The following is a 21,953-nucleotide window of genomic DNA, read 5'->3' on the forward strand; positions in this document are numbered from 1 at the left end:
ACTCGAATAATTATACAAACCCTAAAACAACGATTGTTTATTTTGTTGACATTTTTATCCCAAAACTAACACTGAAAATAATGAAAAATGAAAAAAAAAAAAAAAAAACAAAGTGGTTAATAAATTTGATGGCATGGCCGCATGGGTTGGTCTTTGGGTAAAAATGTCCAAAGATGAGGATAAGTCACCGTTTTAATTAGTTTTATAAACACAAAATTGATTTTAATTAGTCTTGTTAATTGAAAATTTGAGTGGATATTATTGTATAGAAATCCTAAAAGTAACTAGTCATGTAATTTTTCTTTATACCATGTAATACTCATTCTTAATATATGAATTCGGTCTATTATATAGGGGCTTTAAATTTTTATCTTGTTTATTCCTCGCAATAAAATATATCATTTTTTTTTGGTAATCAAGAAAATAGATCATTTATTTCCTTATAAACGAGTGATTTTTTTTTGTAACAAATCCCACTTTATTGAGATGATTGAGCCGAAGGTACAGAATTACAAAGAGACTGTAACGAGGGAGTGGATATAGGTCATTGAGTCATAGTCAAAATCGACAGCCCTTGGTTAGCAATAAAGTTAACCATCATAGGAATGTAAAAAAAAGAACATCCCTCCAATGAGGAACTAAGATATGTAATGTCAACTATAAAATAGTAATATCAAGTGGTGGTGTTGAGTCTCTTGAAGTAATGATCTTGATCAGTACCTCAAAGTTTGATTCCGCCACAACTTTGTCTATAGCCTTCACCACAATGTAGAAAAGCCCAGATCGAAGTACTAGGGCCTCACTCAAGCCAATGAAACTTGTTCCGGTTTTGAAACTGCCTTATAAATGAGTGATACATGTTTATAGATTTGAAGTGATGTTAGATTTAGATGAACACAATTTTTTATTTAAATTTAATTTTAATATTTTGATAGGACTTAAGCATACGTGTCACTCATTCATGAAGAACCAGACCATTTATTTTTTAGTGAGAAATGGTAAAGGTAAAATTTTCGGTGGAGCCAACGCAGAGCTGCTAGTGATTGAAACCAACATTTCTTAGTGAAGAGGTCGTGGATACAACTCTCGTTGAGATATATTATTATCCCCTCCCTTAAGGGTGTCAATTGCGTACTGAAACCATTTAACCGTATCGAACCGCGCCGTCTAAATTGCGCCGTACCGTACCGTTCAAAATTCGGTACGGTACGTACCGAAACCGAATTTCTTCGGTACGGTTCGGTTTTAGGTACTCATACCGTTGGTATGTACCAAAACTATACCGAATTGGTACCGTACAAAATTAAGAAATATAAATTGTAATTTTACAATTAAAACACTTAACCTTTTCCTTATTGCTAATTCCCTATTTCAAATTTTCGTTTCATCATTCACTTATCTTCTTAGATTTACTTGTTTTGTAACTATTAAATTATTAATTAGATTTATTTGTTTTATCAATGTTAATTTTATATTATATTGATTGGTTGATCACAATTTCATTAAGATTTTAATGAACTAATAACAAAAGTGGCATAAGTTCATTCGTACCAAAATTGTACCGCACTACATACCGTGTTTAAACCGTTTTCCTGTACCGATTTAATATCGAAACCATACCGAACCGTTTTTATAAATACCGAAATCGTACCGTACCATACGGTTCTAATTTTCGGTATTCAAAGTTGATACCGCACCGAAACCGAACCGATTCACACCCTTACCCTCTCTCGGCTTAATAAAGCCCTTTGTAAAAAAAAAAAAAAATAATAATAATAATAAATCCGCGAGGCGTTGGTTTTTGATCTGTTAGAGTTAATTTTCCAAAATATCTCAAATGAAAAGGACGTGCGAATCTCCACCGTCGGATACGTGTACGTTATGGATTAAGTTTGTTGAATCGTTTCCCACAAGGCATGGACTAGGTTGCTTCTCACCGACTCTTCATCTTCGATCGGAGATCCCCCTATATAAAAGCTGGAATTGTCACTTTTGGTTTGTCTAGTTTTCCAGCAGAGCTCCGTGGTTCTTTGGAGTTGAATCGCTGCAAAACGTGCTGGAATTTTGCATAATTCTCTCTAAATATCCGTATTATCTGGTTTTCTAGGTTAATCGTTGTTTCTCATTAAGGAGATCTCTGCTTCTCGATTTTCCGATCATCGATGGGCTGACTTGAGACGGATTTAGGTTTTTCTCTGTTTATAAAAGGCACGATCGATTGTTGCTTCGACCCTGGAGCTTTGATTATAGGTGTTCTATTGGTTTGTGGAGCCGTGGATTTGGCTTTAGATCGCTGCTTTTGAAGAGCATCGACCATGTCTTCGGTGCTCGGAAAATCCCTTCTTGGATCTTCTATGGTGTCGGCGACTTTTTGTCGTGGTGGTTCTTGTTCTCATCGTTGGAAACATCTTGAAAAGTGGAATCGGCGTGGTAATCTTAGTTGATATTGGCCTTAAGAACTCATCTGTTCTTATTTTAGGGATTGTTCTTCGTTTTCCGTTTCCTGATCAGAAGTTTTTAAAGAAACCAGAGTTATAGACGTCATAGATTGAAGTATCTCACTCCCTTCTTTATTAATTGGTCGGGTCGAGGCGGTGGAGGAAGTTTGTCGCGATCGTTGTCTTTTGTGTTATTTGATTGCATCAGGTCGTTCTTTAGGAGCCCTTTGTACTTGATCTGTTGCAGAATTGTGTATTGTTCTTGTGAAGGTAACATTCTTATCCAATTTCATTTAAGTATTATCATATCTGGTCAATTGACCCATTTTGTACAGAGAAAATTATATGATTCGTGTATGTAGTCCATCTTATTTCCATCTGAAACTGTTGGCTTCTTTCTGTTACAATTGTCATAAGTGGGAAACCTGCCTCTCGCAGTCGACATCCTATCGTCTTTGATTGAACTAATGTTGTTCTTATTCCCTTTTTCTTAATCTAAAGGGGGGGGGGGGGGGGGACTTATTATATAATCTGGTTATCACTATGTCGAGGCTTTGAATCATCTGTATGGTCTTGCCTCTTCGTTTAGTTTTGTGTCAGATGTTTTATGTAAAGTGTGTTGCAGGAAACTTCTATTTACTACTTTTCCCCCCAGTGCAAGTGCTATAACTGTGGTCTTTCTAGGACGCAATATCATCAACATCAATGGATTTGGATGTTACTTGTGGTGTCTGTGATATGGAGCATGGTAGAACTGATGACTCAAAGCATTCAGATGTAAATCATAAGCGAAGTGTTCCCACCGAAGGAGATGATTCCGTAGCCTGTCTTGAGGATGCACTTGCTCGTACCTTGCACATTCAAGATGTCCATGAATCATTGCCAGGACAATTGGAATCATTAAACAGGGATGAAACATGCGATCCAGGGGCTAAAGTGTGCAGTGAATGGATAATAGAATGGGCTGAATCTGTAACGAGCTCAACTCAGAAAGGCTTGACAAAGTCTGCAACATTTCCATGCTCTAAAAAGGATACATCAGTTGACGAGAAAACAGAGATGCATGGTATTCAATCCAATGGACAGAGCTCTTCCGACAGGGGGCCAGGCTGTATCAGATCCATATCTCTGCCTGTAAGTTGTCTGTTCTATGCTCATTTAATTTACACTATTGCCCGCTTCCAATATTGCATATTGGTAGAAAATCTGCATTGTATTTATGCTAAGATGGATCTCTAGTTAAACAAGATCACGAGCATGAGAAAGCTTGAATGACCCTGGGTTGTTAATTTATGACATTTAAAGGCTTAAGATAGAGGGAAGGATTATATGTAGAGACCTATGCTGATTTTTGAAAGTGAAGGTCCTTATCGTTCAACTTGTCGAAGATGCATTTTCTTGGCAAATTTTCTTTCCGACTTCATCTGTCAATTTAATTATTGATTATGATTTGTTATAGCCTTGTGCATTAGCTAGGGTGAGGGTTGGTGCAATAGTAAGGTTGCTCCATTGTTACCAAGTTGTGAAATAGTCTCTTCGTGAAAGCGGGGGCAAGGATCGTAAGGTTGTGTACATCATGAACCTCTTTGGACTGCACACAGCAGCATCCTCGTGCTCTGGGTATGCCATCCTATTGGGATATGTTGCCTGCTGCATTTTGGTTTTTCCATTTTTTGTGGACCTGATTGCAATAAAGTATTGGACAAATAGGGAGCTTTTGCATATGTTCAGGGTCTTTGAACATTTGGCATACATGTATTAGGATTCTGCTTTCTTTCTTGAGTACGTGATTCATTGCTTCAGTAGTATCTGCAATTGAGCTAATGTACAAAGTTGTTGACTAAGATGCAACGTCGTGGTGTCAGTAGGTTTATTTGGGGAAATTTTTAGCTATTGGTTGCTTCCTTGTCTCAATTATTGTGAGTTGTTTAAGGAAAAAAGGGGAATATTTTAGGTAACAATTTTTATAAATCACACCCTCTATGTGTATAGAAACAGCTAAAGGTGCTTAGCATCCATGGTAGCTTGTGTCTGGAAGGGTGGATATCAGGAGGGAGCACCCTCTGAAGAAGCTGACAGTGAGGCGGATTGTTCCATCTCATGTTAATCCAGCTAACAATTTGATTTGGGAGTTTTTGTTGCCTAGGTTCCTTGATTATGGATTCTGCATCAATTTAAATTGTATTATCAGGTAGACAGTCACATTTTGTTAAGCTAGAGAAGAGCCTATTTGGGAGATAAGAGTTGGAAATTGATGTTCTCGATTCATCTGGATGCTCTCCTGATTATGTTTTTGGCTTTCCCCGCTTATGACTTGTTTTGGTTGTGTATTCATTATGATTATTATAGTCAATTCTGATATGATGAAAGTGATATTTATCAACGCAACCTCCACTTTAAAGAGGCAAAAAAAAGGGTGAAAAAAATGAGGCGATGCTGACAATTTATTTCACTGCAGACTCCTGCAAAGCTTGTGTCCGCCATGAAAGGTAGTCGTGAGAAGCAGGGAATACGTCCGGAGAAACTGACAGTTACATGGGCGGCGGATGTCTATGATCCACCAATTACAATTCTCTCGCACACGGTTAAAAGCTATAACCAGCAACGTTCCAGAAGCAGCAAGAAAAGTAGCAAGCACAAACAGAGAGGCAAATCTTCAAGAGGTAGCACGAGTGACAAGAAACAGTACAACAGAAGATCTGTCTCCAACTCAGACCTGCGTCCGAAATCCATGGCCAGCAGCAATAGGATGCTCTTTGGTGGTTTTGATGAGTCAACCGTGGAGCTTGTGGACTTTGTCCCCGGTCAAGATTCCAATTGTGGTCGCAGCTTCCTACGGACATCCCTGACGAAGGTGCATATGTCGGTGGCGGAGGCTACATAAAGGAGGCTCCCTTCTATCACAAGTGGTCTCTTGACTCTTGTTACATGGCAAGTCCTTAATCCATGAGGATAAATATTTTGCGCTTGAGTCTTTTAGAGAAATAACTTATGAGGTTTCTGACTGTTTAGCCATGGTTTTGCAGTGTGCTGTGTTTGATTTAAGGGTTGGTATCATGTAGGTTGCGTCTATGCCTCTTTCTAAACGTGGTGTTGGGTCGTGTACTTCAAATTTGGAACCCTTGGTGTGTGCCTAAAATAATGCCGGTTTTTCGTGCGTGTGTTAAAACACTCGGTACACATGGAAAGTTCTTTTCGGGGTTTAGAATTGCAGTCAGCGCAGGTTCATGTTATTTTTCTCTTCTTACAAAACGTTGAGCTGGCTAACAACATTAAACGCCAGTTCTACATAAGATAGTGTCCTGGAGCAAAGCGGTCCAAAGGAATCCATCAGTAAACTGGTAGAATACTGTAATCCATCCAGTTTTAGTAAAACCATTACCAAGCATACTGTCGACTACGTATGAAATGTGAACGGACGGTTTTCTATGTGAGAGTTAAACAAGTTGAGCTTTCCATGCGCCTCATTGATGCTAGAACTTGCCAAATGGAAATTATTGTTGAGTTGAGAAGATGGAGAAACTGCTGATATCTTCCTTCAATTTACTGATATTTGACATCCGTTGATTCTACACAAGAATTTCCTGAAGCTGCACAGCCCATGTAACAAGCACAACAGCAACAAAGTGGGTATCACTTATTTATCTCGAAGATTGCTGATTAAATTACACTGCGCAACTGTTCAGTTGGTAGGAAACGTGTTGTTTTCTGTTCTGTTGATATGGTTATGGTTGCTTACAATGAGAGCTGCAATAAATGCCCGGTTTATATATCCATCATAAAAAAAAAATTAAAAAAAAAGGTAGAAAAATTAACACAGGATATATATGAGAGAATAAAAAACCGATGAAGCGTTGGCAAACTCCCAACATGTGTCATCTATCCTCCCAGAAGTCATAGATGTCTTTTTCCAAGGTTTAGAAAGTCATCTACACTTTGCAGTAATGACTCAATATTACGACGAAGTAAGTTTAAGAATTAGGAGACGTGACAAAAATGACCAAGCAAGCGAGTCCAGAAGTCACGCATCAGCGTGAATTGATAAGATACAGATAAGAAATGGTTGATGAAAGAAGAATGACGTGGCTTAGAAGGCTCAGTTTGAATTGACTGATGGAAGGGAACTTTTCTAATCACAAACCCATCAAAACTACCTGATGTTGAAATCTCATCGAAGTGTTCTATACCCTATGGCATTTTTTGCCAAATCAAATAATGTCTCAATCCTAGTATAAGATAGGACAAGTTAAACAGGTCCTAAGGTCCAGACGTTATACACATTTCACCCGATCAGGGTACAGACATTAGGAGCAGTTCGTTGATGATACCAGACAAAATGTTGCCGTGTATGGTAATTAAATGTTTAATCTGCAATAAATATTTGTTTACTGGAATCAGATACAAAACTTGCTGGCGTTAGAACATTCAAACCTACCAGACAACATTTGGCATATCCCACATTCCAAATTTACACGATTCAGATTACAAGTTTGAACTGTAAGCCTAATTGCACATAAAATGAAACCTAGCAGATCCAACTATTGGAAAAATTGGGTTTTTTATTCAAATTTTAGATTCAATCACATACCATTGTGAAGTTCTAGAAATTTCAATGTTTTATTCCATCACCTGGACAATTCTGTCAATCCTCAAGTTGCAAGGACCTCAGGTTTTACCTATTCACAAAATTTCAGCTCCATGATCCATCTCAACTATCAAATCATTGACATTGATGCAAAATAAAAGTCCTTGGGCTTGTGCAGTCGAAAGAACAGCTTTTCTTGCATAAAAAGATATTATCAATTATACACCACGCTTAAACAGATGAATATAAATAGGCTATACTCCATTTTTGACAGGCTATCTTACCCACAGCTTAAAATGTATTGACTCTTCCCCTTTGATCTTTTCAAGCGTAACCTGTTTTCTACATGATTCTTGACACTTCACAAAATTTGAGGACGACAACCATATGTGGTAAAGCAACTGGAAATATTATTTTATGCTCTTCGTCTTTGTTAATTAACTAACCTTGACAAAACCAGTGTTGTCCATTGCAAAACTATATGCACTTAGGTAGGTGGTGGCTTCAACAAAAGAGGTAGTGAACATAGTGGCATTCCAACCAGTTAGGTCCACAAGTTTGGCTGACCTTGAGAAGCAGTGAACCAAAGATGATAAGTAATCTTTCTTTTCTCCCAAAAAAGAGCAACAAAGAAAAGAAAGAACCTTGTTCCTTTTCATGTTGTGTACTCTGCATTTATTTTGACATAATCATAGCTTAAATCACAGCCCCATGCTTTCCCACAACCCTGTCCAGTCCCTGTCAGCAGAAAAACAAAAACCACATAAGGACATCAACATGGAAAATGGCTGGAAATATTGTCAAGTACAATGCTCCATTTTTTGGATTATTTTGGTATCAATACTCAATCTGAAGGGTCAGTCCAGCAACTGGGAATCCTACTCCAAAGTCCAAACCGGTCAATCCAGTTAGACTGATCCCTTCCCCAACATATGGAGCGATGCCTCCAAGGAAGAGGGTATGGGAGGGTACAGTATAAATCTTTGATAAGAGACGAGGAATAAATATGGCAGAGGCAAGTGAGTTTGACCACCTTGAAAATACAAATAGTTTCATTTTCGATGTTAGAAACTAGCAGTTCCCTGATAAGTTTGTGATTAATGTGATGTTAATTACATGTGTAATTGAGTCTCAGAGCTTACCAACTCTTATGCAAATTTCAATTGTACCATGGGTTTCGCCAGCCTTCCTGAGATAAGCGCTAGCTGCAGTCCTGAAAAAAGCCTCAATATATTAAGAAACAGAACTAAGAGAGGATAGATGTGGTGTGTAGAAAAGAGAAACAGAGCAGTTGAGTTTCTCCATCACTTTGATATGGTTGGTCAAATGGCAACAAATAGACAGTCAAAAAAGAATGGGCCAACTCAAGTTTTTTCAAGTTAATTTTTTTTGGGGGTAACAAGGGCACTATCTATATTAGGGGATGGTGATATTACATATCCCATCAGCAAGAGTCGAACCTACGACCTCTTCACTAAGAGGAGTTGGTCTTACCAATCAAGCATCCTTGCATTAGCCAACTCAAGTTACTCAACTGCTTTTGTACTATATATCCTCACCCAACAAATAGGAGACCACTATGTCGAAAATTAAGTTAACATATTCACATGATAACGAGATCAAGTGGGTCATCATTATAGTGGTCCTAATTTCAAGGTCTATCACCAACTTATGAACATGGAAAGGCAATGGGATGACATGTCCACCCGAGAACAAACACTAACATGCAACTGCAACATTTCCCCTTCCCCATGTACCAAAGTTGATGCCCCCCCCCCCCCCCCCCCTCAAAAAAAAAAAAAAAAAAAAACCCAAAAGTAAAAAACAAAAAAGATTGGAAGAGCTACATAAAAGGGTTAAAAACAAAGAATGGGCAAAGTTGAAATTACAAGGGAGAAGGTCAAGACGTCCAGTACAAGCTATATAATTAAGTTGGGCCACCAAGTTGGACATATGACCAATCTAAAAGTTCATCCTGGGTACATCATCTTCCCTGAGACGTAAAAGCAGGGAACATTGTCACATGCAGGAGTGTGCACAATTGTAGTTAGGTATATGAAGCAAACGAATTTTTGAGATGTAAGTATCACTAGAGAGGACTCTTAAACACCACCAAAAGGAGTTATTTGCTATCAATATATTATTCCTCAGGGTCTCCTATCTTTCTTGTGGCTGAGGCCACCAAGTGCCAATACATTTCTAACTGGGTGACGTGGTAATATCCCATCAAACCAGATACCACCTTGGAAATCATGTGTAAATAAAAGATGGTCTTTATTCTGTCCAAAGGGTTGACACATCTGACAAAAGGGCCTGTCTTTTTTTTCACTTGAGATCTTGCATTAAACAATCTGCTCATCTGTCAATTGGGGGAGACCCATCAATAAGGTTTCATGAAATATCTTTGTGAAGTAGTTAGCATATTTGACCTGTTTAGATATGATTTCTTATGCAATCCCTCTAGAAAGAACATGCTCAGGGCTCACCTGTCAAATGGAAGTGGCTGTCCTTCATCCATGAGCAGAATATCACCAAGCAAAATTTGAATCTCCTTTGGATTTAAAGTAGTTCCTGCTTGGCTATATCCATAACCAACAGCACAAGCAATGCGTCCCCAATTTGGATCTCTGCCGTATACAGCAGCCTGAAGAGTATATTTGACAAGAGAAATTTCACTGCCATGATAAATCAAATGAATGCAATGATACTATACATGGAAGAGCTCAGAGCCATGCCTTGACAAGGGAAGAGGATGCCACTGAGCGAGCTATCTTCGCTGCTTCAGCCTCAGTATTGGCACCAGTAACAGTAACCTGCACATTTTCAGAGAATTACTAAAAAGGATTACACATTTCCCTTGGATCAAATACGATAAATCTTAGGTTCTACATCATTTATGAATATCTCGTTTCATTAATGTTCTCCATCTATAATCCTACCTATACAAAGCAATTAGTGGACTATCTGAAATAGAAGAAAATGGTAGAACTGATGGAAGTTCAACTAGCAGGTAGGGCATAAGCTGTTCCAAAATCCCCAACTGTGACTTGGACAAGGTGATCTACTGATTTGGGCTTGCACAAATTCAGGAAATGAGAGGCTGCATGATCTATTATGGTAAGAATTAATTTACCACAAATGGCGGACATCCTAAATAGCATGTGGAAGAGAAATTCACTATGACAATAAGATTAAATACTGAATTAAAAGTAAACACCATAGAAAGAAAAGAGTAAAAAGTTTTTGATAATTCCTAGCATGCATGCTTCAACAAATCTTCCACTCTTTCACGAGACTACTCAAAAAGTTGTGATGTAACATGGACATTTAATAAAGGAATACAAAACCTCGATCAAGCATGTAGCTCCTTCTCCATCCCATGCTACCGATTTTGCAAGACCCTGCATTACCTGCAAAAAGGATGCACGGTTAGCTTCAGGCAGTGACTCCAACATCATTGTCATCATCATCACTTGAGCAACTATAGCTACATGAACCCTATTGCTAATCCAAACACCCCCCCCCCCCCGCCAAAAAAAAAAAAAGAAAGAAGAAGAACAAACAAACATAATTCTAGGAATACGCTGCAAGAGTTTCTGATTTGAAGGCAATCTTATAAAAACAGCCACATCAGAAGAGACAAAGACTACTCCAAAAAAGAAAAATAACGGAACTGTAATCTTACTTCCCTGCTCTCTGAGGTTTAAAGAATGAAGAAAAGAAATATTTGTTAAAAACAGCATGCCCTCTTATTTTAAAGCATGTAACTTTTGTAGGAAGACAAGAGAACAATGAAAGTTTTATCTCTATAAGGATGAAAAACAATTTATCTGCATACAACTATGCTGCAAACAGAGTTGCAGGAGAGCAGAACTCACTGCATCAAGGCAGGCTTGAAGTTGTCTTGCCTCATGACTCTCCAAAGAAGAAATCCTGCTTGATCCTGATACTCCACTAGCCAAAGCTATAACAGTATCATTTGTACTAGTGTCTCCATCTACCTGCATCAACTCCCCACGAAAACCAGGTTTAGGACAGAACCAAAGGTATACATCTAAAAAAAACTCTTATGTGGAAGATAACTACAAGTGGAGTCTTTGACAGCAGTGGTGAAATGCATATTTTGCCACCAAGCAACAAATGATCAACGTGCATTAGTATTAAATATTCATCAACGCTTGCTTGAAAGCATGAGTAAGTTAGTAACTAAGAAAAATTACTGAAAATGTATATTACATATGCATAACTCTTGACTATCTGAATATGACACCCAATGTTGAACCATGACTACAAGTCAAAAGCTATTCTGCAAAGTAACCTGATAAGCCCCTTGTTATTCAGGTATACAGATGCAAGGTTAAACAGGGGAAATCAGTATCACTTACAGCAGGGACAAGAGAGAACATAGCACCACTCGTATCTGAGGCAGGGGTTGGGACAGGTGGCAATTCCCTATTGGACAGCAACCACGAGTCTGCTGTGGCCAAGAGCAGCAGAGCAGATATTCCAGCTGGCAGAAGGAGATTGGATAGGAGAGTGGGAGTCGGTTAGAGTTTGTTACGTTGGTGAGGTAAGTATGAAAAGGAGGGGGGAGGAGCTGGAAAAAGAGGAGGAGAAAAGAGACAAGCAAGTGCTTGAGGAGGGAAACCTCTGGGGGGTTAGCTAGACATCGGCTGTTCTAGCTTATCTGAGTTTTAGAAGTGTTTATCAGTAGTATAATCAATCTGTACTCAGCAGCTATATCCATATCAGAGTTGCTGTTACACTGTTCTGAGTTATTCTGCTGTTATGCTATTCTGAGTTCATAACTTTCAGGTATTACTTTCTCATATATCTGTTAGCAGTAAGAGATTAATAGGAATTCAGAGAGGGTTCTATCATAACCACTTCCAATCAAAGGTCCAGGTGATTCTGACACAGAAGGCTTATTAGAAATAAGCCCTTGGTTATGTCATATATCTTGGGTCAAACGGGATTTATTATAACAAACCACTTCAATGAGCTCACTAGTTGTGGGTAGCATGCAAGAATACAGGATTATTTATTAGTTAAGTCTTTTATTCTGTTAAGTAATCGTTATTTCCTTGGATATTTCAGGACAAGACTTTTCTAAACAGAACTCCTATCCTGCATTAGATAGAGTTTATACCCAATGGTACATCTATTTCAAGTGAGAGTTTTCAGTCAGATACCTTCAGCATACTTGGAATTCCATTCTCTTTGAGGTCAGATCAAAGCTAGCTGGGACTCCCTTCTGCTGCACTGATAACTTCCATTTTACGAGCCCGCGCCTCCCAAAATGGATATAAAACTTTGGACCATTCAGAATTTTGATGCAGCAAGGACTTTCAGTTGGGTGATACAGGACCAGCAAGCCCACAGCACTGCCTAGTAGCACTAAAGCATATTTTTGGCACCAGGGGTATTCTGGTAATTTTGGGGCAGACCGACTTGAGAGCCAACAAGGCCTAATTATAATCAGTAATCCTCTAGGAGTCCAAATCTACTTATATTTTGTTATTTGAAATAGTCTACGTTAGGTAAGTAGCCATCCTTATATAGTTCTATATATAGAAGTCCTTTTTAAATTTTATTTTCAAGTTAAGTACTACTAGGAGTTCAGTTCTGTTTTCAAATTGGTTATCCCCCTCCCCCCCCCCCCCCAAAAAAAAAAAATCTATTTTAAAATTATTATTTGAATCGGTCTAGGTTGAGATTAAGGAGTCCTCACTTTGGACCAAATAGGGTAGGTAAAAGGCAGTGTCGGTTACTCCAGACCAGATAGGTGGTTGTGATAGCATATATAAATAATATAATGGAATCCGAACGGATTATGATATTCATGCAACAACAATTATTAGCAGAATAGATGTTTCTTTAGAATATTATTACTTCAGCAGTAAAGGATGAGTAATCAACCATCGTAACAGCAGTAATAGGTATGATCCAACAGTAGATTTATCTTCAACTATGGTAGCAAATTGAGAAATAGCAACAACAGGATGAATCAAAATATCAGCTACAATTCATCATGTAAGTTCACAGTCTTCATCAAATCCCTTCTGAACTATGGTTTCACCACTAACAAGAGAACCTTGAAATGACTCTCAAACCGATTAATTTTCAGACAGATTCAGATTCTCCAAGCTCAAACATGGATTTGCAAACAGATTTTAGTTACTGATTTACAACCCTTGATTGGACTACCTATTGGTCTACCATCTCCACATCAAAATTACTGAGATTCAATTGAGGACCCCCCCCCCTCAAAAAAAAAAAAAAAAAAAAGGGTTCGCTTCAAGAAACAATTCATTAATGGATTGTGCTTGTTACAGTTGTTGCTATCTCAGACCAGAACTGCAGGAAGAAAAAAAGAGAAGAGTGAAGAAGAAGGGAATGAAGAAGAGGGAGAGACATTGCATATGGTACCCTTCCCCTCACATAGCACTTAATTGATAGAAAAATAACTAATCTCAGTCTAGAATCCCAAATTGAGCTACACAGAGATCGAAACTAAGACTAGACTGGGTTTGCTGGTCAACCAAGCTTCAATAGCAGAAACATCGGCAAAGATAGAAAGTAACATCACAATCTAATAAGTAGAAGCTAAGGAAATAAAATAAAATCTGGGCAGAATAAAATCAGATCTTATCCAATCTGCGGTGGATCCCACATAGTGTGGTTACAATCGAAGTGGTAATCACACATATCTTAATAGTGCTTACCATTGACGCTTCTGGACCCCTCAGTGCAAGAATTTTTTCTCAAAATTTTACTTTAAGCATTGAAAAGGAAAAAGAGTGGTATTTACCGTAATCTGGTTGAAACTTCGGTCCACTGCAATCTGTACCATCTTCCTCCAAACATCAGCAGTTACCAGGGCATCCGTTGTTATAACCTAAAACAGTATTTATTGTAGGAAAATTTATCATGAAAGTGCAATTTTTTTAAAAACAACAAACAAAGAGAGAGGGGGAAATAGAGGACATACACCAAGCATAGTTGCCATGTCTGGATGAATCATCCCAGACCCTTTTGCCATTCCTCCGATTCTTACTTGCTTGCCCCCGACCTACATCATTTAAATTGCATAACAGAAGATAGATTAGCTCTTCTTAACAGCATGATATCTAGTGAACCACAACCAAAAGCTTATAATATAATGTTACTTCTTAACAGCATATATCTAGTGAACCACAACAAAAAGCTTATAATATAATGTTACCTCTACCTTTGGTGAGGTAAGAAGTTGAAATTCTAGCCTAATGAGAAACAGCTTTTAACATGAACTATTACAGAGTTGAATGAAAAGAGAAATAAATAAATAAATAAATTTTTTTTGGATGATATTCAATCCGCTTGCTTCTTCAATTCTGCTGCCTCCATATGCGGCTTTCCTTTGAACCCCCTACACCCAAAACAAAAAGAGAACATGCCCCAACTTGACAAGATCTAGATGGCTGAAGCTCAACATATTGCTCAGATGACTAGAAAGTGCATTCATTACTGACCCTATTTCTCAGGCCCTACAATCCAAGAGGAAAAGCATATATATGCTACCCCAGAGGATTATTCATACCTCAGTCTCAACAGCCACAGTCTTCCTCACAAGGTCGGTTGTTGTTATGGCCACTGCTGCAGAATCTGCCCTGTGCAACCAAAGGAAAGAAACTAAACTCAACTTGTAAACCAGAAGTTGAAAGAGAGAGACAATGAGAAATACCCTTCAACATTAGAAGACAGCAAGCTAACTAGCCTTGGCAGTGAGTTCAGGAGAGCATCCTGGGTAAAGCAACATTATGAAAAGAAATTAGTCCAAGGCAATTGGAAGAGAAGCAGTAAGCAAATCATATTCAAGCCCTAAAGACATCTAGACCAAAAGATACGATGTTAAATTTTTAAGCAATGCATACGCAACGACAAAGTGCTAAAAGTAGACTCAGTAAAAACTATGTCAACACCCACCTTTTTTATCCGCTGACCAATCACACCAGTCGATTCAATCAATACTTCTTCTAGCCTTAATTGTAGAAGCTGCAAATTGGTGCAAACAAACATATGCAGTCAGATTAGCAAACCAACAGGGCATAGAAGACATTAATAACACAGAAGTTCTGAATATATAATAATCTGGCATTCTGACAGAACTTTTGAAATAGGAATAGAATAAGAAACCACACAATCTGACCAGAAACCCTGATTAGTAATGCAAAATGTCCAAAACAAACACCAGATAGATTCTTCTGACATCAAAACAACAGACACAAATTCTAATAGAGGAGAGAAGGATTTCAAATTCAAATCCCAACTGAGAATTTGAATCAGAAATGTGGAAAAATGATAGATTCAATGATTTGGTTCAAGTACTTGAAACTAAAGATCTAAGCCCAAAACAGAATTCAGTTTGCAAGATCCAAAGATTAATAATAAAAAAAAAAAAAGAGCCAAATCACTAAAAGTGAAATTGCAGACCAGGTTAGTTAGAGAATGGAGAAGATTAATCTAAAATTTAAGTGTAAACCATAAGTTACTGGTTAGTATTAGGGACTTGTGGGTTTCATACTTCAATTCATAAAAGAACCACACAAGAAGACCAAGAAGAAAGATAGCTGACTGTACACTAAACAGCTTCCAGTTTCAATGTCAAAACTTATGGAGGATAATTACTATCAGAAACCATATCTCATCCACTGAAAGAGTTTTCATTACCAATTCTTAGATGACTTCAAATTTAGACTTTTGAAAGACTTGAACCAAATGAATAACTTACTAAAATAAGAAACTAGCAAAGTTCTCATTATATTGCTTAATTCAATTATGTAACTTGAACTGAACCCCGACTAGCCTCATTAATACTGAAAAAGAAAAAGAAAAAATGCAACAAAGTAATCTTGATAGAAATTGTACTTTCAAAGAAGTACTGAAGAACATAATATCAGGTTTGATATGTTGAGACATCAAACCCACAGAAATTCATTGGTAGTGCTACTGCATCACACTTGATTCTTATAAGACCAAGTTTGAAATGAGAGAGTTGAAAGCTGAATACCTTTGCAACAGCACTCGCACATTCAATCACATCCTGATAGCCAGCATCACCCTAAAACAAATTGGCAGGTATCCTTAGGCACTACACAATTAGCTCTCCCCTGAGCCCACAGACCCAGAGAAACCTCAATAAATAAAATAAAGTGAAAAAACATAGACATAAAAGTATCAACTAACAGCAACTGAAAAAACTAAAAACTAAGTACTAAGATCGACTGATTGAAGTTTTGAAAAATGCAGTTGACTACTTCACTCGTTATTCAATACCTGGGAAGATGGGTGTTGAGCTATTGCTGTAACTGTAAAGAAGTAAAAGTTAATATCTTCAGGACCAGAGAAGAAGGGAGGATGAAAAAGGAGAAAATAGAAGAACTAAAAGAATCACCTGGTAAAAGAAAGGCTCACAGTTTGTGTTTTTACTCTGAAAAAAACTAATAATGGAATGACTCTTTTAGATTCATGATTAAATATAACATGCGTAATAAGGGTCCCCTCAATACCACCACTAACCTACAAGGCTTAAACATCAACTTGAACAACACAGAGAACACTGTATCACCATAATTATGAACATCATTGTATTGTTAATAATCACCAAAGTTACCAATCATCATAATAACTGGAAATCCAACAAGATGTCAAGGAACTGCTAGATTTAAGAATTAAGAAAGAAAAAAAAGACAGATGTACTTACTGTAGCTGCATTTGCTTGACCAGCATTAATTAAAATAGCACGTGCCTGAAGAAGTTCAATTGTAAATCTTTAGAATTCGAAAAATTCCAGATGAAATCTCATTATTTATTTTATGGGGAGAAGAAAATGTCTCACAGCTCATTATTTAGCAAGAATACGAACAACAACAAACAAAATCCTGCCCCAAAACCAGCAACTGGCAATTTGAAAAAGAAAATATTGATCACAAGTCCCAAAGAAACTTCACACTCATTTTGGAGAAGATTCACGTGCAGAAATGTGTACAGGATGAGCAAAGCATGTTTCAGCTTTAAAATGATAAGAAAATGAGGGCAAGAAAAAGCATGTTTGAACTTGAAAATATGCTTTGACAATGTTATAGTTGAACATGAGTTTACTGGGAACTGATCCAAACCTTCTGCTTTCTAATCTTCAAGAAGCTTTTACAGTTTTTTTTAAATAAATTACAAAAATTTACTGAAAAATGAAAAGATGGGCTACAGTAGGACAATATTGTCCATGAGATTCAGAATTAGTTATTGTGACCATAAAGCCCCATAGGAAGTTTTATGAAACAGTAATAGCAGATAACTACCAGTGAAAGTTGTTACTGATGGAACTGATTCCAAACAAACACCTTCACTGGCTGAAGCAAGGCCGTTGCAAAGAGGGACACAAACAGGGACCGGTCTTAATATTGCATTCAGAGCAGTAAAGGCATCCAGGCACTGATGGTCATTTTGGTTGCCTAACGGTCCAAGTCCACTCCAACGGTTTGGGCCACCTAAATGGTGTGCCAACCATGGTTCCATTTGTTCACTTCAATTATCAAAATTACCAGGCATCCACTTTATATAACTGCAAGACTCAGCAACTTCTACAAATAACCCTATTAAAATAAGGCAAATAGAACTGATAGTGACATACTGATTGGGACTTCTCCAGTGCTTGCTTACAATACATAACTGGTGCAGCAGGTAGAGCATTTCTTGTGAACGTCCCTGAAAATAGTAGAATATGACATTGTTAGAAACTTTAAAATCATTTTATCTCCTCCTTTGAAACTTCCAAGTACCAGAAGGAATTGCAACCAAAAAGTCAAGGAAAATGTGGAAGCAACATTGAAGTCCCCCAGACAGGTAGAGTTTTAAATATCATAAACTTGGAGGGACCTTATCAGAATGAAACTAACCTGCAGCGACTGCATCAACATCACATGTTACAAGTGCAAGGTCAGGTTTCTCTCCTACTGCACGGAGTCCTCCATACAACCCTGCAGCTTTGAATCCCTTCGCTGCAGTTACTCCACCTGGAATCTACAGTATTGTCAATGCTAAAGAATTAGTACAAGCAGATCTTTTATGCACACAGTCTCACCAGTTGAGCAAAGTTACTGAAATAAAAAATAAAGATACCCCTAAATCAACAAACTACAGCTCACATGAACCAAAAGAAGTGAAGAACTAGCAAAGTAAAATTACAATTTAAGTTGTAAAGCATTGCTGGAGTGCAACAATCAGATAGTTGGACAATCTAACAAAATGTCTGCACAGCCAAAGGTTATGGAATATTCCAGGGTTCGACAATCAGCCTGAATTGTCTAATGCATTTTTTCATTTCTAACAAAGGAAGCACAAACCTACAGATAAAATTAGAGAATGACAATGAGCCCATGAAATATGGACAACTAAGGCTTTGTTTCGTTTTAAAGGGGATTAAAGCAAAGGAAAGTGGAATTTCCAAACTAATAGGGAAACTTTTGAACAATTACCCATATACTTGGTTATGAAATTTCACTTTACTTTGTATCCAATTCCACATGGTTAAAAAGTAAAATAAAAATTATGTGTCAGATCTATAATGGTTAAATCTGGTAAGAAATTTCAGTAATTTATACAATCAATGGCATAATGACTACAAAAGTTTTTTTTTCCTTTTAAGGTTTGAAAATATGTTCTTCCTTCGCTTCAATCTCAACTGTAGTCAAACATTGCCTAAGTTCTAACTTCTAACTAAGCACACTATTTGCAACTGGGGGTCTAGGAAATGGATCTACAACTTCATGCATTGGCAAGGTGCAGAGTCATGCAGCTAATCATCAACCTTTTGGGTACTTATTACTTCAGCTATTGCCTTCATCATTTAGCAGAACTATGTCTACTTTCCATGTTGGGGATTCAATCAACAGAACAAGGCTTCCCTACCGTTTAATCTCCATTGAAACCAAAATTAGCTTATAACAACAGAAAAAAAAAAAGGCAAACACCACCCACCCTATTATTACTCAGCTATTAACCACATTTGCAGAACTGTGCCTTGTCCATGTTAATGATTCAATCAACCGAACAAGGATATCCTTCAGGATTTTTTACATGCATGGGCGTGTAAGGTCAATCTTCATTCAGGCATTTGGAGCATTCTTTCAGCTGTCAATGTGGAACATGCAACTATTACTGTTTTTGTGACTCATCAACCTTCTAGGTATTTACTACTTGCAGCTATTAACTTCATCATTTGCAGAACTGTGCCTTTTCCATGTTAATGATTCAATCAACAGAACAAGGAAATGTATGGTTGGCATTGGAGATGGAAAGACTACCTAATGTCCCACTCCCATCCCCTCCCCAAACCCCCCAAAAAAGAGGTCCTGTTGTAATTGGTTTCTCTATAACATAAGACTAGAACCTGAATAGGTCTAATCCCAGGTAGGATCAACTTAATAACCAACAAGGAACAATAAAGATAACAATCAGATCTCAAAAACAAGTGAACAAGAGAACTGAATAATATGAAACCACAAACCAACAAACTGTTGAAGCTGCAAATACAACAACTAAACCTTACCCCAACTAGTGGGATGGGCTATAATCAGCAGCTCTACTCAAGGACATTCTTGATATAAGACCTAAGCCATGCATGTCTCTTATTACTTCTCCAAAGGATATTATGTATCCTTCCTAAACTCTTTTAGTTCCTTCACTATGGATTAAATCACTCCTCCATACTAGGGCATTTCAAGGCCTCTAGTGAAACTGCAAATAGGTTTGGATAATCCTCTTAGATGCAGGATGAAACCCAATGAAGGAAAAAGAGATCAATCAGCTTTCTAGTTGGGGAGGAGGGAAAGAAAAAAAAGGAAAGAAAAGAAAGAAAGCAAGAAAGGAACAAAACAGATTTTTTTTCTCACTTTCAATTATGGAAACTTGGTCCTTGCTGTGATGATTGACATTGATATTGGAAGCAACTCAAAAACTGAAAAGAATGCCCAAGAAAAAGATCAAACAACTTGCGGAGAATTTCCAGCAAACTTGAAGAACCTCTTGAGATTGGCTAGCTCAGTATCAAGACTTGCAAACCCTGAAACCTTGAAATCAATGGAAGTAAAAGAATGGGGTATCTCAGCCCAGGCTCAGGTTATCCTATCTCCAGATTTCCAGATGGTGGAGAGCTCACAAAAGCTGGCATGTATAGATAACCAAATCAGTGACAATAAAATAGAAAGTAAAAGTCCTATCTGGAATTCCCCAATTAGGAGTTCAACTCAAACACAGCAAAGAAACAAACTTAAAAAACATAATTAAATATAAAAACTAAAAATAAAAGATCAACCCACATTATTAAGTGCTACATTTGGTGGTGCTGATCTAAGGGAGTCCTCAAACTTGAGACTGTACTTTTTGCCATACAGGCTAAATTCTTGTAGGATATACAGCATGAGCACTTGGAAGGCAATCAATCACAAACCAAAAAAAGTAACTCGTCTACAGCAATATATATATATATTTCAGTCCGTATGTATGAATGAAATAAAAAAAAAAAGTACCGAAAGATCCTCACCAGCTTCCATGGTCCTTCTGGAAGAAGAATTGGCGCTGGAGGTACGTATTTTGAGGGCTCATCGACACTAGAAGAAGCAATGACAACCCTAAAATCACGCCGCGAAGAACAAAAAGAGCGCCATGGCTGCAAAATACGTGAAAGTACTATGACGTGCGCAATAGTTCCACATTCTAATAATGTTTAAAACAAATTAGGAATTGAAACCAACCACCCATTAATAATCTGTTTCCCATTTCAGTCTTGAAACTGGTAAGATCATTGATCATGATTAGTAACTCCTTGGAGAGAGAAGTAATATCATGCTATTTGTCAACAAAACCCAACACGAAAGATTCATCCAAGTATTCAAAGCACAATCCAAATAATTAAATTCCATTAGGAACGACGAAATTAAGTCTTAGTACAAATGAAAACGAAAAATAAATAAAAGAAACCATGTTAAAGCTTTTAGACATTCAAGTTCTCTTACTCGAGAGCACTCACCTTTCTTCCACTGATTTCGGGAACTCGGATAGCAACATGCGGATGAAGAGAGAAAGCCATTTGAGCTGCCATTGCTTCGTATGCGAAAATTCGGCGAGGCAATGAAACGTAATAAGAGACGGAAAGCGGCAAAACGATTTAGGGTTTACCTCTTCAATCTTCCGCGTGTATTTTATGGTCTGTTCTGAGCTCAAGCAGAGCTGGTATATGCTTTGGCTGATCTCCCAGTGGGTTCAGAGAAAAATGAAAACAAACACGAAAAAAAGGCGGGACGATTCCCTTTTGGCCTTTTCCGAATCGATCTCCTTTTACGGTAAGTTTCCCAACACGAATAATTATATCTTGTCGCATATCACTTTCAGTGGAACCTCTTTTTTTCCAATAATAATTATCTTACAGCGAGTAGAAGGAAAAGAAGAAAAAAAATCTTATAACGCCGCCCTGATTTAGTAATTTATCTCTCACCCTTTGAAAATACTAATTTTATCAATCAGACTTTTTACTGGGTAAAAATATATGGAAGACACTTTGTCTTTAGAAAAACCCATTAAGGATTGATTGAGCAAGTTAAATATTTCAGAAGGACAATAATACAGTTTGGTAGATATATGTCATGAAAAGTGTTTTCAAACTTATAATGTACGAATCATATTGAAAATGGATGAGTTAAAACTAATTGAGATATATTCTCACTGATAAATTGAATAACTTAAAGAATAACATTAATATTATAAGGTAATCCAAGGGTTGGCACTAAAAATTTCCCTTTTCTTTTATTAATTTGTACTCAATATACCATCTATGCATGATCAAGTTGAGGTTTTATTATAAAGTTCTATTTATTTCGTTATGTATTTTTTAAAAC

General features: G+C 37.4%; 2 protein-coding genes across 4 annotated transcripts; one reads left to right on the plus strand and one right to left on the minus strand.

The window, feature by feature from the left end:
• Positions 1–1,957: 1,957 nt before the first annotated feature.
• LOC149027189 (uncharacterized) lies at positions 1,958–6,229 on the plus strand. 3 transcript variants are annotated; one of them, XM_089160224.1, is made up of 4 exons: positions 1,958–2,708; positions 3,064–3,572; positions 4,897–5,369; positions 5,465–6,229. In XM_089160224.1, exons 2-3 carry the CDS (start codon positions 3,144–3,146, stop codon positions 5,320–5,322), a joined length of 855 nt encoding a protein of 284 aa, XP_089016350.1. In that variant the 5' UTR covers positions 1,958–2,708; positions 3,064–3,143; the 3' UTR covers positions 5,323–5,369; positions 5,465–6,229. The 3 variants fall into 3 exon arrangements, with proteins under 3 accessions (XP_089016350.1, XP_089016336.1, XP_089016343.1); XM_089160210.1 differs by having other exon boundaries at positions 4,897–6,228; XM_089160217.1 differs by having other exon boundaries at positions 3,123–3,572; positions 4,897–6,228.
• An 895-nt stretch (positions 6,230–7,124) lies between these two features.
• Positions 7,125–21,470, minus strand: LOC149027190 (arginine biosynthesis protein ArgJ family). Its single transcript, XM_089160199.1, has 17 exons — positions 21,089–21,470; positions 20,603–20,728; positions 17,958–18,081; positions 17,693–17,766; positions 16,766–16,810; positions 16,073–16,123; positions 14,989–15,057; positions 14,747–14,805; positions 14,603–14,672; positions 14,015–14,095; positions 13,835–13,921; positions 10,902–11,024; positions 10,371–10,433; positions 9,759–9,836; positions 9,510–9,667; positions 8,166–8,236; positions 7,125–7,761 (listed from the first exon to the last, which is right to left on the minus strand). Exons 1-17 carry the CDS (start codon positions 21,158–21,160, stop codon positions 7,679–7,681), a joined length of 1,434 nt encoding a protein of 477 aa, XP_089016325.1. The 5' UTR covers positions 21,161–21,470; the 3' UTR covers positions 7,125–7,678.
• Positions 21,471–21,953: the final 483 nt, after the last annotated feature.

The sequence above is a fragment of the Hakea prostrata genome, chromosome 1 (assembly GCF_041222555.1).
Source record: "Hakea prostrata isolate BN-2017 chromosome 1, UWA_Hpros_2, whole genome shotgun sequence".
Lineage (NCBI taxonomy): Eukaryota > Viridiplantae > Streptophyta > Magnoliopsida > Proteales > Proteaceae > Hakea > Hakea prostrata.